Source organism: Fringilla coelebs (genome assembly GCF_963513975.1).
Source record: "Fringilla coelebs genome assembly, chromosome: 7".
NCBI lineage: Eukaryota > Metazoa > Chordata > Aves > Passeriformes > Fringillidae > Fringilla > Fringilla coelebs.
In genome coordinates this window covers 31,651,956-31,668,291 of record NC_140035.1, presented here as the reverse complement: position 1 = coordinate 31,668,291, position 16,336 = coordinate 31,651,956, and the positions used below count along the sequence as shown (strand labels likewise).

Genomic DNA, 16,336 nt, shown 5'->3' with positions numbered 1-16,336 from the left:
TTCTGTCTTTCAATATATATTAGGTCAGGGAATGTGCTATATAAATTTTCATAAGCATTGTGAAGACCATTAGCAAAGTTTCACCCTGTCAATGTCTATAAAGAAATTGACCAACAGTCCCATTCCAGATACCATTCCCTTACAAATATATGGTTTACTATATGTTTCTGTTTTACTTTACTATACTTTACTATATGTTACTGTTTTCCAAGTCAGATTTTACCCTAGAGGGTTTTGCTAAGTTGGACTTCAAAGGTTCTAAAGTTCTCCAAAAGGCTTAGGAATCCTTTGGAAGGGACTTCAAAAGGCTCAACTTAAAAAGTTGAGAGGATACTGCATTGCAAAATGAACTTTTGGATTTCCCCTGCTCGGTACCAGGGGGAAAAAATGCCTTAAAAACACCGAAGTTTTCAGTAAGTTATGAACTCACTCCTAAAATGCTAAAATCAAACACTCAGAGCTCCACAGAAACCAATCCAACTCAGCTGTGGTCGGGGTGAGGGCTGGCAGCTGGTTTATGAACACATCATTTTCTTGGCACCCAGAAATGAGATCCCCTCTGTGACCTCTGCCAGTGACCCAGTTCAGTCTACAAGAGGTTGTGAAAACTGCCCAGGTTTCCTAACCACTGACATTTCAGACACAGAGTTATGTCAGCTCATTTTCTTGGTGCATTGCACCACCCCAGTGTGGTGGGCTGTCCAAACAAAAACAGCATGCGAGCATTGTTGCAAAACTACACCAAGAGGATGGACAAATGGCTTAGCAGAGTTCATCCTGGGAACTTTCTGCTCTCCACTCCTAGCCCACTTCCCATCAGACCCACGGAACAAAGTCATTGTTTTGGTTACCTCCTAAGGCCTTTCCCCTGCAGTCACAGGGATGCTGTTAACCACTGTCAGATGTCCTGACATCTGCTGAGAACATAATGACTAACTGTGTCACACTTCTTGGCAATCACTCAGTTTCCTAGGAATGCTAGAAAGCTGCCATAGTTTGAGTAAAATCTGTACCCTGTCAAAGCCCCAGGGGCCAAACCCTCCAACTCCAAACAGTAACCAAGTGACTCTGAAGAAAGAGGTCTCCAAGGGATTGGTCGGAACTGAATCATTCTTCTGTCTGGAAACAGTGAAAGAATTCTTCCCCATTATTTTACACCTGGGAGCACTTAACTCACACAGATGATATAAAATTAGCTTTCCTTCTCAGATTAGAGCAGCAGATGAGAAGGCAAGCAGGAGTATTTGCCCATAGACACATATCTGACTGTGCTTGTTTCATTTGTGGAATATACCTTGACAAAACCAATTCCTAGAGTAAGGACTCATCTTCTGCTCTTGAACACTGGGACAAAGTGTTATTTCATTTTAGGTGCTGTGTGAAAAGCACAGGATGTGACATTTAGTGAAGATATCTGTCAGGAAAGTCAGTGAAAATTCCTCAGCAGAAACAGAGGAAGATAACACTTGAACAAATGTTAATGGAGTTTCTCATCCAAGTGAAGTAAAATTCCAAACAATCCGAAGCAGTCAGCTCTAGGATGTCACTACTCTTCTTGGAAGAGAGCCTTTTTTTTTGGTAATATACTGCCTGAATATTCTTTATTATATATTAAATAATTTTTACCTCATGCATAGGCAATATAATCTAAAACCACATATACACACATGGTGAATCAGTTTTGATTTTCCAATCCACCATTTGTGTCTTTCAATTCAAGGCTGCTGCAGGAGAGAAGGTTGTTTCCTATACTCTTAACCTTGATTTTGGACTCTCCAAGTTTTCCCTGGCTGCTTGAAGCCTTGGTGGTGCAGCAGCTGCCCTGCACTCACTGCATTGCTTCTTTAGCCCAAACCTCTCTCTACTCTCTTTTTATTGGAATATTTTGTCTCCTCTTAATTATCTCCATACTAAATAAACTCCTTTCTTCTCATCTTTTTATTGGCCTTTCTTTCTAATCCTCTCATAACTTATTTGGATGATTCCTGTTGGTCTGGATTCCTGGTAAAATGTGCTGCTGAGAGTTCAATATAATCCCCTACCTGACACATTACTGGTGGCAAATAGAGTGGAATAATTATCCTTTGGTTTTTTCCTTAATCCAATACAAAATCACTTGCTTTTTGAAATTGACTTTAATACTAATCACTTTAATATTGAATTGATTTTGCAATGCTCTGTAACTTGCATTGACTTTTCAGCAAATAGAACCTTGTTATACAGCTGCTTCAACATTAATATTCCATCTTGTATTTATGATTGTTTTAATTCTCCTTCTAAAGTATAGCACGTTGCAATTGTCATTTTAAAAAAAATTAATTAAACCCCCATGCTAGATCTGGTTCTGTTGGATATTTATTACTCACCCAATTTAGACACCTGGTCCAAATACATTAAGAATTCCTGTATAATTGTAGGACTGTACTAGCCTAGACCAAGACATTTTGTTATAAATACATTAAATAATGATTACAGCTGATGTTCACTGTCACACAGAAGTTATTACTTCCCATATTAAACCTAAAAAAAACTCCAGCAAAATCTCCTCTCCCTTTTTTCTTCCCCCTCCAACTTTTTAATGTAATGACTTCCTTACATCAGCTACGTGAGCGCTAAACACCCACTGCTCTGTTTAACAGCAACTGTACCCCCTAGCCTTTGTTAAGATTAAAGTAATGACCATGAAATGGGCGACAGTGGCAATGAGCTCCTTGCAGGCATTTTTTGCCATTACTTTCTTCCTCCAGTCCTTCAGCCTTCCTGCTTTTTGCAGCTGTCAAACAAGATGGGGCCGGGACTGTTCCTATACAGCACTTTTCTCACCTCTGCTGTCACTCTCATGGCACTTTTGCCACTCAAGGGGACACCACTCCTCATTTCAGTGCAGTCATTTCACTGAGAGAGCTCCAGTAAGCTGCAGCCAGCTCTGAGCACAGGGGCTGTAGGTGATCCAGGCAAGGCTCTGTTATCACTTCACTAGAAAGCAGGGCAGTGCTACAAAAGCAGGAGTGGTGAACGATGCCTCTAATCCTCTTACAATAGTACCTGTGAAAACAATGCCTCTCCTCTGGATGCAGACATAACAAAAGACTAATTTGTCTTTCAGACTCTTGTGGATAATCTGGAGGGCTGCTAGATAAAAAGATCTCCTTTTAATTAGGAAGTGAACTGATTTCTATACTACACCTGCAGCACAATAAATATGAAAGGTAAGCATTATGGAGGAGTTGCCCTTCAGAACAGAGAGATATGAATTGGGAGAATAAAGATCACAGATATTTCTGAATTTTTATGTAAAAATACTTTGTTTTCGTTTGCTTAGGTTATGTGTTCTTAACTTTATGAGAATTTCCATGGTTATCCTTAATTATAAAGATATGCTGTCATCTTTCCAGCCTTCCCTGGCAATGTCTCCCTTTGATAAGTGGTATCAATTCTAAGCACCTTGTCACTAATGAATAGCTGCTTCTTTTCTCTCAATCTTTGTCAATATGACAGCTTCCCACCCACACACTATTCAGTGCTCTTCCTACCCTGTGTTTCCTACATTTTTTAATAGGCAGGCACATTTATTCTTGGCAAGCTTTCCCATATGAATAAAAAGCACATTCAATTTGTGAGTCATTTTCTTCAGGCTTTGGAACATCAGCTACAGTGCTGCCTACCACATAAGGGATTAATGAACAGTATGCATAGCCTGGTTATTTTTATACCTTTCATTTTTCTTATTACACTCGTCTATTGATGGAAAAATGACAGATTTTGCTGGAAGAGAGCAAATCAAAAATATTTTTATTGTTGGATTGGGCTTGACCCTGCAATCTCGATTATTACTGTAATTAAAAAAGACAAAACCCCACCTCTTAAATTCACAAAGCACTTATACTCAATGTGATCCAAAAGTATGACATTAAAAATAATGGATGCACACAATTATTTTTATCCTTTATACCTGAAATTTATGGCATGTTGGGGTAAAATGTTATTGCTTTATAATCATCTAACTTCAAAAACAAATGTTATCAATGATATTGCAGCCCACAAAATTTTGACATTTAAAGTCTGAGTCCAGATGTTAAATCTTGAGAAACCACTAATAAAATTTTAATTAACAACAATCTAAATATTTAGTGAAAACAGTACAGCAAAAGCTTTTTTATTGTAAACACTGCAACTGACTTCTCAGTAGTCACAAAAACCGGATCCTAGTTTAATAGCTAATCCTCACATCTGATGGCTTTTTACTTCAGAATTAAAGCCAGAAGTTCAGAATTGTTTCTCATGCTAAATCCGTTAGTGGTCACATAATCCTAAGCAACGAGTTGCAAAATAACCAGTGAAAAAATAATCCCCAGTAAAATGACTATTTAATTTCCTCGAGATTATTTACTTATTTTCTTTCATAAACAAAGCAAATAGAGGAAAAAAAATTAAGCCATCAGATTTCTTGTTCTGGTGACAAAGTGTGCAAGCTGGTTTGGCCTTCATGACCTGTAAGCTTGGCTAAGAATTTATACAGAACTAAGAGTTGTGTGGCAAACAGAAATGTAGCTTTGCCCTCAAACAAAATGGCATTTTTGTATTTCAGAGTTTAAAAGAAACAAGTTTATTGGGCATGAACCAGTCTTTACTACAAAGCCATTCTTGTCATACACTTAACCTTGAACAGCACATATAATAAATTGGAGCGACTGATTGGGACATGGTCCTGTCTTAGTATAGCCATAGCTGTACAGCTACTATTTCTGCCTCAAAGAATACTGCTGCTAAAGTCTGATAGCAATAATCTGGATGCAAATAGGAGAAAACACAGCAAAAAGGTTCCCCTTAGCTTCACTTCCATTTGCATTTCAAAATCAGACTTGTCAAACAAAAGCATCCACTTCAGAGTCCTCTGCAGCTTAGGGAAGTGATCACAGTTTCAAGTCATTTCCTCAAAGGAAAAAGGAATATTTTACTGTGGCCCCAGCAGTGTATTTTTCCCTTATCTTTCTCAGAATTGTTTGGGAAGAAATTGAAATACCCTTCACAATGATATCCAGCCTAGAATTCTGATACATCTTAATTTCAGTGAAGTAAACAATGATCTTAGCATGGTGAAAAAGGAAGAACATCTCCCTTTCTAACAGTCACACTGCTTTTCTAACAAAAGTTTTTAACTGGTGAGTTTTTAGTCATAGAATTGTAGACTATCCAGAGTTGGAAGGGATTAACAAGGATCAAGTCCAATTTCTTTATTTATTCAGTGATATCAAATCACTTGGGCAATACAAAGACCTTCCTTAAGGCCCAGGAAAGCTACCAGGACAGTAATTGTATCATGTTTAAATCCAACTTTGCCAATTATCTGACTCAAAAGATCTGTGCATGGAACAGAGCAACATCAATCTACAATGTTATTAATCATATTTTTGCTTTTTCTGTGTGAGGAAATAAAGCCTGAGTAACCAGCTCTATGTTTCCTTGCCTGAATGTTGAACTTTTCCATGTGCCTGAAGCAGAGCTTTAAAGGAATCATCTTGACATCTAACCCAGTGTTTGATTAGGATTAGATGTTCCAAACAGCTAGGGAAACAGCAGCCCCAGCAGAAAGCAATTTTGCTAAAGCTTAATAGATAGTTATAAGCATCTCTCTCCTAGTTAGACACCATTTTTAGCTTAGTCCCACAAAAGTTCTCAGGTACAGAATTAGATTTACAGTGCATTTTAACATAGTGGGCTTTGTTGCTTGAGTGTTTGGCTTTTGTTGGTTGAGTTTTGGGTGTTTTCTAGGATCTCTTACCCACAACATGCTCTTCTTTGCTGTCATCCAGCTCAGCAGTTGCATGCCTGGCGACACAGAAGAGCAACAAGATAAAGGGTGAAGATAAGGAATGTTCCTCTTTTCTTCCCTTCATTTTTCCTGTGAAACATAAAAGTGAGAATTGACAAATACAGTCAGATTCCTCGAGCATTCTGCAAAAGTTATTGGCAGGGCCATGCACAGCCCTGTGGGCAGGCACAAAAACTGGGAGCTTTGGAGACAATGTGAGCTCTTTTAGTATAATCCTCTTGTAAGAACAATGAGACACAAGACAAGGATTGCAGTTGTGCTCAGCAGATTGCAAGTCTCCTGTCCCAACTCCAGTCCAGGTTAGAGGCACTGCTATTGCTTTCCTTCTAAGCCCCAGCTGAAATCACCTCCTGGAGCACATCATGACACAAAATATAACACTTGGTACTTTTAATGTCCTGGCATTAATTACACAATGTAGTATTGCTTGCCAAGTCAAATCATTGAAGTTTTACTCCATCTGCAGAACCTAGATTCATTACCACAAAACTTTTTAACAAATGTTTAATCAATTTATAATTACCAAGCTCCCAAGTTGCTAAGCTGCATTTCAGAGGAATCTGTGAACTTTTCGCAACATAGGCTTCAGTGCCTTAAGCAGAATTTTGCATCTTATGCATCTCTTTAGTACTGAGAACTTCACTTAAGTTCAGAGCTATTATTTTTCACTTTGAATCATTGACAGAAGAAAAACACTTTTATTCCATGGCTGCTGTCATGATGAGGTTACTAAAGACAAGGTTATGCATGCACACATGAAATCACCTCCAGAAAACTTTTGCTTTAACTTTTTAGAAATACATATTTTCCAACTAACTAAAAGTTTCTTAAGGATCTCTGGATTTTAATTAGAAAATAGACCCAATGTCTTTGTTACCAACAGATCAATTCCCTATTCATAATAGGGAATAGAACATAGTTCCCTACCCTCTTCTCTTAAAGTACAGTACTAAATTTCTATTTGCTATGTGAATTAATATTAAGAAAATAAAACCTATAGATCTAAGGGCTAGGAAGTTTCTCACCATCAGACACTCTTTGGCCTTTAGTGTTTTTGTTTACACGCTTATGAAGACAGCATGGTCATCACCAAATCAGAGCCACAATTCTCATTTCTCTCTAGAAAACTTTGCAATTTTTTCCTCTGCATACTCAGTGTTTTCCCAGCTTGCAGCACATAACAAAAAGGAAATTAATTCTCAAAAACAACTCTTGGTGAAATCATGAGCAGCATTAACTATGTAGGTATCTTTAATTCAACAATACCCTTTAGAAGGCTGCAGTATATAATGTAGGGAAAAACACTGAGACTTCTTCCTTTTTCTCCTTTTTCTTTTATAATGGAGCAAAAATTTTGGTTTTAAAGGAATTTCTTTTTTAGCCAGAAAATATGACCATGGTAAATTTATAATGTGTTCCTGCCAAAACAAACAAAAAAATTGCATGCCTTTGAATCCTTCTAGACTCAATTATTAAGCCTAACTTCCACAGGAACATATAAAAGTCTTTATCCACATACAGTTTGGCAAAACTTTTTGCAAACTGATACAGATGTCATTTTGTGCTTTTAATCATGATTTGAAAATCTTTCTTCAAATACCGTTCCTTAATTCTGCAAACAAATTCGAAAATTATTGTTTTCTAGCAGAGATAGAATAACTTCTCTTGGATTAGAAACCAATGCACAGTTTTGAAATATTCCTTAAATGGAAAAAATGAGCAAGAGCATTTTTCAAAGAAATAGAAGTAGCATATTTTATCATAATTCTAACTGGAACTCCAGTTTTACAATCCTTTATATACAAAGTTTTGTAATACCTGACCTTCGAGGAGTTTTGCATTTGTATCCAAATGTTAAAAAAAAAAAAAAAAGAGTTACAACAAATCTTTTAATTCACCCTGATAAAAAGTCCAGTCATGCTTTAAAATCGACAGTAACTATGTACGTGGCATCCTGAAGTTGTCTAAGACTGTCTTTGTGATCTGAGAGATGTCTGATTTGTGATGTTGACATAAACTGAAATTAAAATGAATCCAAACTAATAAAAATGGTAAGGGGAGAAATGCTAAGTTTAAAAATTCAAAGAACTGCACAGTTAGCATTACAATATAAAAAACTGGTGATAATTTGACATTGTCTAGCCTCACTTAAAGCAGAAATACCATCAAATATTCAGATTTGATACTTAGATATAAAGTAATAACTTTCAAACTGCCTGGCTCCAGTGAGGTCACTGGAATAAAAAAATTACAAAATGCAGTTATTGTTTTTGAAATTCCATGGGAAAGAGCAAATTTCTAGCACGTTGTTTTCCTTAGAAGTAATCATTGGCCCAATTGTGGCTCTTCATAAAGGAACTTGCTATTTATCCACAACCTCAGTAACCCATGGATTAATTCCATGTTTGTCCCTGAGCCCTCATTTTCCATGTTTGAGTTTTTCCAAGCATGCCATCAAAACTCTCACTAGTTCAGCAAAAGTCTATTTGAATTTGGGTTTTTATCACTTAAACTGAAGCTCTGGTTCCTTCTTCCAGGAATCCACAGAGTATACATTTACACTGCAAAATTTAGTTATCATTTTTTAGTCAGCTATCCCATATTCTCAAAACCTTTTCCCCAAGAAGAAGAGAGGCAATCAGGCAGAAATGGAAATCCTCAATAAGTTCCTATATTTTTTTTTTCCATTTGGAAATAGAATTGTGTGTACCATGAGCTACCATACAGCACTGTCACTGTGTGTTTATGAGGACAAATTACTGCTTTTGTACAGAGAACAAAAATCTTCCCAGGGTACAGTATTTCTATTCTTCCACTCAACTCCTACATTTCCCTTAAAAGGAAGGGTCAAAAGTGTGTCAAAAGCTGGGCATCTCCATGCTTGGGCCAGTTCCCAACAGGAACAATGCAGGCTGTGCAGCAGCATATCTGCCTTGCTGCAAACCCTCCTGAGCAAACACAACCTCCTTTATCTTCCTGCTGCCCTTCCCTGGAGGTCACACAGTCCCAGAACATTGGGTCAGGTTTGGGTGGAGGTAGGATGAGTGGGGTGAAGGTTTTGGTAATAAAATGCTTAAATCCTTCCGTAGTCTAATTATTTCTTATTATTCCCAAAGGAAGAATAAAATCCCAGATCAAAGCATACTTGGCACTGGATTTTCAATTAAAACCCAAACCCTCTAGAAAAAGTCCAGGTTTCTGACTGGATATCCATCTGCCCAATAACAGAACTTTAAAGCTTCTTATGATACTGGCATAATTTTTTTTTTTAAAGCACTCTTTTTTTTTGTTTTGTTTTGTGTTTGTTGTATTTGTATGGAGTGAAAAATTTAAAATACTTAAACTATGATATTTGACTAGTAAAATGTCAAATGCATACAATGGTGAAAAACTGTGTGTCATGAGAATAACTAGGAAATATTTCAATTTTAAACAGGTCATGTTTAACTGCCTGACTATTTCAGCCACATTCTGAAAATTTCTGAGAGTAAATAAAGCCTTTTCCTTCAAAAGGATTCTATCTTAGGACAGCCAGATGTCAGTCCAGCATTAGTATTCTACATCAGGGTGTCATTAATGTATATTTCATACGGACAATTCCTTAGGAACTGGCATCTACTGCTCCCAAACTCCCCACCTTTTAATGAGACATTTTATAACAGACAAGAATTTTACTTGACAAAGGAGATCAAAGGTCTATGGGTAATAATTGGCTCTGATTTGTTTACTGATTTATTAAACTCTTTCATTTAGGGCCATTAGCTTCCCTCAGGCTGAAATACAGGTAGCCAAGGCAGACCACAAGCAATCAAGGAAGCTCCCAGTTACAGATCCTTCAGATCCTTACTACCTGGCCTTATAGCCAGGACTTTTTCCTCCTGACACCCAAAAGAAAAAAAGAAGGAAGATCTCAAGATGTTTTTTGCCAAAACCAGAAAAGTATAAAACTGAGTGTCTTGTTCATGCAGTTTGCAGCCTTTGGAGATAGGACTTCTTTTTTATTTTTTAACCTAGTAGTCTCCTCAACACCAATTTCTTAGTTCCTTAAATGTTTAGTCACAAGCTTTTTTTTTTTTTTTTCAGTGTGGCATTTATCTCTAACACGCTAACTGGAAAAAGAAAAATAAAACCAGCATTTCCCATAGTAGCCAAAAAAAGACATCCTTAGAAATAGGCCTAAAGTGACATTGCATTGATGGTAAAAGTGACTCATTCACACTGACAGCCCAGGAAACAGAAACACACAAAAAGGCACAGGATATAATTAAGTAGAGGAATTAATAGCAGAAGGTAGGATGTGCATGGCCAGAGATCCATTTTAGCACAGCCTAAAATTAAGGATTGAAAGGTCTAAATAGGCAGGATTATAGCCCTTCTGATATAAAAGCAGACCTTTTTCAGTTCACTATAGTTCAGAGGCATTGCCTTTGTCCAGTGATACCTTGCACTGCCTACCAGGACTAGTGTGACACAGGTTTCATTAGTCTTTTTTGCAGCATTCTGTCCCAGCTGGCAGAGTCAGTGTTCCCTTAAAAATTATTTTATTGTATGTGTCCTTTTGGAGCTGTTGTCTCATTCCCTCAGCTGTAAATATGAAGAATGGAGTGAGCAGGAATTCTATCATGTCTCTTCTGATGGTGGTACCTGAGTCAGTGATGAGCTGTCAATTAAACTGACTGCCACCAGAGCCTTGTGCTGGCGCAGCAGCTTAATAAGTTCAGGCAGTGCACTGTGAATCATGAGCATGCAAACATTACAGACTGAAAGCAAAGCTATGGAAATCCCAATCCCATTCCAAATCATCTCCCTTTTTCTGTGCCCTGCTGTAGCAGCTTTCAGTCTGTGTCAGTGCTGGGACCAGGGACTCCAGGTGCTTCCTCCAAGAACTTCAAATTCCTTCTTGTCATGAAAGAGAATTTTGGTTGGTTACCTACCTTTCACCACTTAGCATAAATACGTTGCTGCTGCACTATTCCAGTCTCTGAAATTACCTAGTGAGAACTGGAAAGTGAAGTGAAACTGGGAACTATGGAGAAAATTTGGAAAAACTAATGTTTTGATTAGTTTTTATGCTGAAAAGTTGCACAACCTGATGTCACTGGTTCAGATTTAACCTCCCACCTTCTTTCTGCTTTTATGAAGGTTATGAAGGCTGCTTTCCAAGAACACCTAATAAAATAAGTGAAAAGAAAAACCTTGTCATATTTTGAAATGGAAATATAAAAAAATAAGTTGAATAATAAACCCAGCACAAGAAGTCCCTTCTTTCTTATATGCCTGTGGACCTCTTGCCATTTCATTTTCCTTTTTATCTTCTTTCATTCCTGCTTTAAAATTGTTTTCCATTTCCCCAACTTAGGTCCAGGACCTATTTTTTCCCTTCTGCTGGTCAGTTCACATCTGGCACTAGGTACTTCTGCCATCCTGTCTCAACCCAGCTTCTCTTGTGACACAGCTCCAGACTCTAATCTCCTCCTCCACTGAGTTCTTCTTCTTGCCTGGCTCAGTCAGGTGTCCCATCCATGGTATCCATAACCCAAGAGCTGGGAACTGGATGTAATCAGCTAGGCAGAGCTGTAGCGACAGTAAGCCTTGCCTACAGAAGGCTGCAAACAATTTTCCTAACTGCCTGACATCAGAGCACCTGATGCAACAGACAAAGGGAATTAGAACTTCTGAAATTAGGACTGATTTATTAAAATAACTGCACTTTTCACAGGACCACTGGGTTTGTCTGCAGCAAATCACATAACTAACTGATTTTCACTGTGATATAGCTTTCAACAGGGAAAAGAAATCTCTTGCTCCTATCAAAATATTTTTACATGTGGAGTAAAGTGAATAACTTGTTTACATAATTTCAGAAATCTTAGTAAACAAATCAAACCCACTACACTCAGGCTTGAGCTGCTCAGACAGAAACTACCCATTGGTAGCAAAAATATTGGCCATCTGATAATGGCCATCATTTTCAAACAGGGAGTGCTTTCAGTGTCCTAATAAAAACCACTCCAGAGCAGAGGATCCACAAGCAAAACAAACAAGCAGCAATATTAGTTACATCTAAGCACTGTAAAATGTCTGACCTGTTTTTTTTTCCCTAGCAGTTTGGACTGGAAAAGTCCAGCCCACGTGTTTAAGTCTCAGCTGTCCTTATGGATAAACAGAAGTGAATTTAGATGTCAATTAATTTAGCACAATCTGCTTTTCTAGTGGGGAGAGTAATTTCAGGACTATCTTATATATATATAACCCAGTGGTGTGTAATTTCCCATTTGCACTTCCTGTGGAAGCATGACTACTCAAGCAGGTGCTAAAAATACCACAGGCAGGCACAGGAGGAAACTGCTGCCACAGTGATGCCTTTTGTGACTGGTTGTGGTCACACCCATTCACCTTTTTCAACCTCACCATCACATCAATCACATTTTCACACATACAGAGGTTCAAAACACAAATTTCCCTGCTCTGTCAGGTAAGTTTAGCTCACCTGGTCCGGCTTCCCAGCTGGGGACACCACAGACACTTTTCCTGCAGTGGATGTGTGATGGATAGAAATGCTGAAACTGCCATCAGTGGGAATCACCCAGGGCTCAGACTGCTTCAGATCATCACCCTACAGCCACTTTAAACCAACATGAAATAACAATGCCATAGAAGAAAGGATTGTATTCCCTTCATCCCCACAGTGCCAGCTCCTCTGGACACAGAACAAATGCCAACATGCTCTCTTGAAGTTCATAAAAACAAGATCTGTATTTCTAACTTGCTGCAGCTACTCTTTTCAGTGTAGCTACTTTAAAATTAGTTCTCTTGGAATTATTCCTTTTCTGAAGTAAGGATAAATTTTCTGAAAGAAAGTTGAACTTTCTTGTGATCCAACTCATACCCTACAGTAAGCCTAGTTTTAATTTCTCACTAAACTGTAAATCTAATTACCTGATTCAGAGCTTCACTCAGTTATTCATCAGGGAAGGTGGCAGCAATACTAAGGATGAGAAATAAATATCTGTATTAACAGCACAGGAAGCAATTAAGAAACTGAACAAAGAGTTGTGAGAGAAAATGAAAAGGATTAAAAGAAATATATTTTTCTGTGAAGTAACTACGAGGGGAAAGGAATTATACAATTCTCCATATGGTTTTGCTTCATTCTGTCCCCAGGGGTACTCTGTCCCCATTGTAAAGTTAAATTGGTTTAATAAAACAAACACAGAGAAGTGAGTAATTTGTCCCTGCTTTTAAAGACAGTTTTCTCTGGTTTCACTGTGAAGAACAACTTCAGATAGGTAAGAGCCCATCAGCCTCTCCTGACCCTCTAGAGAGAAAATATGACTGTTCAGAATGCAGGCCAAACAAACAACACCAGTAAATAATGGAATTCAACAGATTTTAAACACTTTGCTCCAAAATTGAGATATGGCAGTCATGTAAACCTCAGTGATACTAAGTTCTATTAATATTCTATTTTTTTAATTTTAAAATGCATTTTTTTTTCTTACACAAATACTTTGAGTCCTCCTGGTAGACATTCTCAGAATGAACTGAATGCACACCAACAAAATCACGAAAGTCAAAAAGCACTTAAAGCAGATACCACCATATTTTACAATGCAAGCTAAAATTACTGCCAGAATCACCTTTTTAAAGTAAATGTAGATATTAAAGCAACTTTCCAGAATGTGAAAGACTGTGTAATGGTTGGTTTTTTTTCCAGAGGAGATTTAATTTTTTTTTCCAGAAGCAATCCTAATCCCACTGATATATCAGTGGGAAAAGTCTGTGTTCTGTGCCCTAAAAGTGATCCAAGATGCAGAGAATCAGAATAGCATAAAGGAGATCAGTGTCCCTATGCAGGTGAACACCTGGGTACCAGTGTCTGCTTCTGTTTACGCACTTGGAAGAGTTATTTGAGAAACAGACAGTCCTTGAAGGTAGGAGTGGAGTAATTCTCCTTCTCTAACTATGGATCTGGACATGTTCTGAGTCTGCTAGGATGTTCCTTTTACACCCTTTGTTTCTAAGATCACTTTTCCTCCTATTTGTTGAAATTTCCTCTTCCCAGAAAATCTGCCTTCTTTTTGAATGCTGTCCCTCACTTCCCTTTAGATCTAAAATAGACACCAAAGAGTCTTTCACCAAAGGGCTTTCAAAATTACTCTCCAATGAAATTAGGAATAGACAAACTCAATGCCATTAAATTTCTATCTGTCCTGAGTCAGAAGCAAAACTCTAATTCAGCTTTTAGATTTTTACTAAATGAATAACAATTAAGTTTTCATGAGCAATATTAGTAAAGTGGGCACCACAATAAAAAGCTAAATGCTCCTTAAATGTCACATAGCTACACCAGAGAGCTGAAACGCTTTAAAACCCCAAAATTACAAACTTGGCAATGCACAATGTGAGGACAAACACACAGATTACTGAAAGGCAATTTAAAGGGCACTCTGTGACTCCCTGGCATAAAAGTCACAAAATTTTCAAATAAATGGATTCATCAAGCAATTGGCCACATGGCTGCTTTTTAATGAGCCATTTCACATGGGGCATTATATGACAGGAGAAAAGGTCAGAGCAGGATGTGCTTTAATCACCTTTACCTCCTCAGCACTGTTCTGTGTACACTACACCAAAGTAAACTTGATTATAATTCCGAAATTCAGCTTAAAGAATAATTCAGAGGAATCTGACGTGGATACAGATACTTGCTGCCTTCACAGACAGTAATAAATGTCTCCTAGTGAAATTAAATCATGGGCAGAAGGTTCCAAAGGGCAAAGGCTGACAGCTTTGCCCAAGTAGGTGCCCAGCAATTCCTCCAGCACGCCCTTGCTGTCCCTATCTGCACTGACAGCTGCACTTCCTGTCTCCGTGTCTGCCCATAAGACACTCAGGAAGGAAGGTTTATATCTTTACATGTTTCCCATGACACTTTCATGGCTAATTCCCGGAGCACTGAGTCAGACTGACCATCCACACACTCCTCCCCCAATCCAAATTGCTGGTTTTCTCCCTACCCCTAATTTCCCATTGTTATGGGCTTTATCCTCATTAAAATTGCAAATTTTTAAACATATTAGCCAATTCTAGCAACATTTTAAAATAAAGGCTAGTATCACTTCTTTGTTTTACAAAGTTACTGAAACTGAAGTTTACATTAATTATTCTAAGTAAAATATTACATAAGTCACAGAAAATATTCTGGTTTTTTGGGGTGCAGTGTTTGTTACACTGATATGACTGGACTCCTCATTCACTAGTTTCTTGCAAATTTCAACTATACTGTGAATTAAATTGGCTTCTATCTTAACAGCTCATTTTGATTCTCCTAAAATCTTCCTGTACTCCTCAAAATATGAATTGCTTCAGAAGTTAGTTGCCTCTGACTGATTTGAAACAGCCTGGCAGACTGTTTCAAGCCCCTCTTGGATCCACTGCAGAAGAGAAATTGCTTCAAAAAAAGCAAGAGCTTTTCTTCAAACTCAAGCTATTGATCAGAATTAGCTTATTCAGCTTTAGGATGGCTTCCTTTCCAAGAACTGACTTAGAGTTTAAAATACCTGAGACTGAGATTATGGCAACCAAATGTTAGTTGCATTACTCATGAAAGTATATTCATTGTCCTGCTGTTTCAAATCTGCGGAGGAAAAGAAGTGTCTCCCTTTTTGCAGCACTCTTTGCTGGACTTTGAATCTAAACGTCTGGCTACTGCATCTAAAGAAAAGCCACCAGATGAACTGCTCTCGGCAGCTAAAGGGAAAAGAATTACTCTGTTAAAACAGAAAGTCTGTTGCAAAGTACTCACCCAACTCCTAGCAACAGCTCTTGAAGAAAGAGGGAATTCCTGAATCAGAGCTGAGTGTGATCCTCCCCTAGTAATCCCCGTTGGAGGGGTGTGGTGTAAAGCTACAAAGGCAGGGCTGCAAGCGGGTCTGGCTGCTGCCTGCCGCGGATTGCTCCGCTCTCGCCGCTCGGAGCCGCAGCTCTGACACGGGCTGGCTGCGGGCAGCAGGCAGGGATCCCCGGCAGCGGCGGGGCTGCTTCCTCCTGGAGCTCTCATCTGGCTGGGAGCAGCTGCTTTCCAAACAGCACGGGCTGAAATGAAGCGCACCTTGACAGCACGAGGGACTGTGAGATGGTTTAGTCGCTGTCCCTGGCAGGCTCTGACATGGCCCGTGAGGATGCCCTGTTATTCTCTGCAAGTTTAAGGGATGCAGGGTGATGGACTGCTGTGTTTTGTTCTTTTTAAACGAAGCCACGCCGCTCACCCAGCTGTCTGGAGCTGTTCACAAAGGCTGCTCTGCCTGCAGCTACAACATCCCACCTACTTAAAGATCACACCAGTAGGAGCTAAAACTCGAGTTCAGCGTCATTAAGAGTACCATGGCCGATGGTAGGGATGGGGACCCTCAGAAACCTTATAACTCGTGTGTGGAGACACATGTCCAGAATCTCAGTCTTGGACACACAGGATAGGAATTTCCCAGGTAAGGAGCTAAA

The 16,336-nt window shown here is 38.6% G+C and overlaps 1 protein-coding gene across 4 annotated transcripts in view; it reads right to left on the bottom strand.

Moving 5' to 3' along the window:
- The window catches only part of TFPI (tissue factor pathway inhibitor), a 32,345-nt gene extending 16,606 nt beyond the window's left edge, over nucleotides 1-15,739 (bottom strand). For 3 of the 4 annotated variants that reach the window (XM_084209161.1, XM_084209159.1, XM_084209162.1), the window contains exons 1-2: nucleotides 15,642-15,739; nucleotides 5,783-5,902 (exon numbers count right to left, since the gene is read on the bottom strand). In XM_084209161.1, the coding sequence (XP_084065287.1) occupies nucleotides 5,783-5,897 (115 nt within the window). In that variant the 5' untranslated portion in view covers nucleotides 5,898-5,902; nucleotides 15,642-15,739. Of the gene's footprint in view, nucleotides 1-5,782; nucleotides 5,903-12,772; nucleotides 12,794-15,641 lie in introns of those variants that run through there. The other variant, XM_084209160.1, reaches the window with a different exon arrangement.
- Between the last annotated feature and the right edge of the window lie 597 nt (nucleotides 15,740-16,336).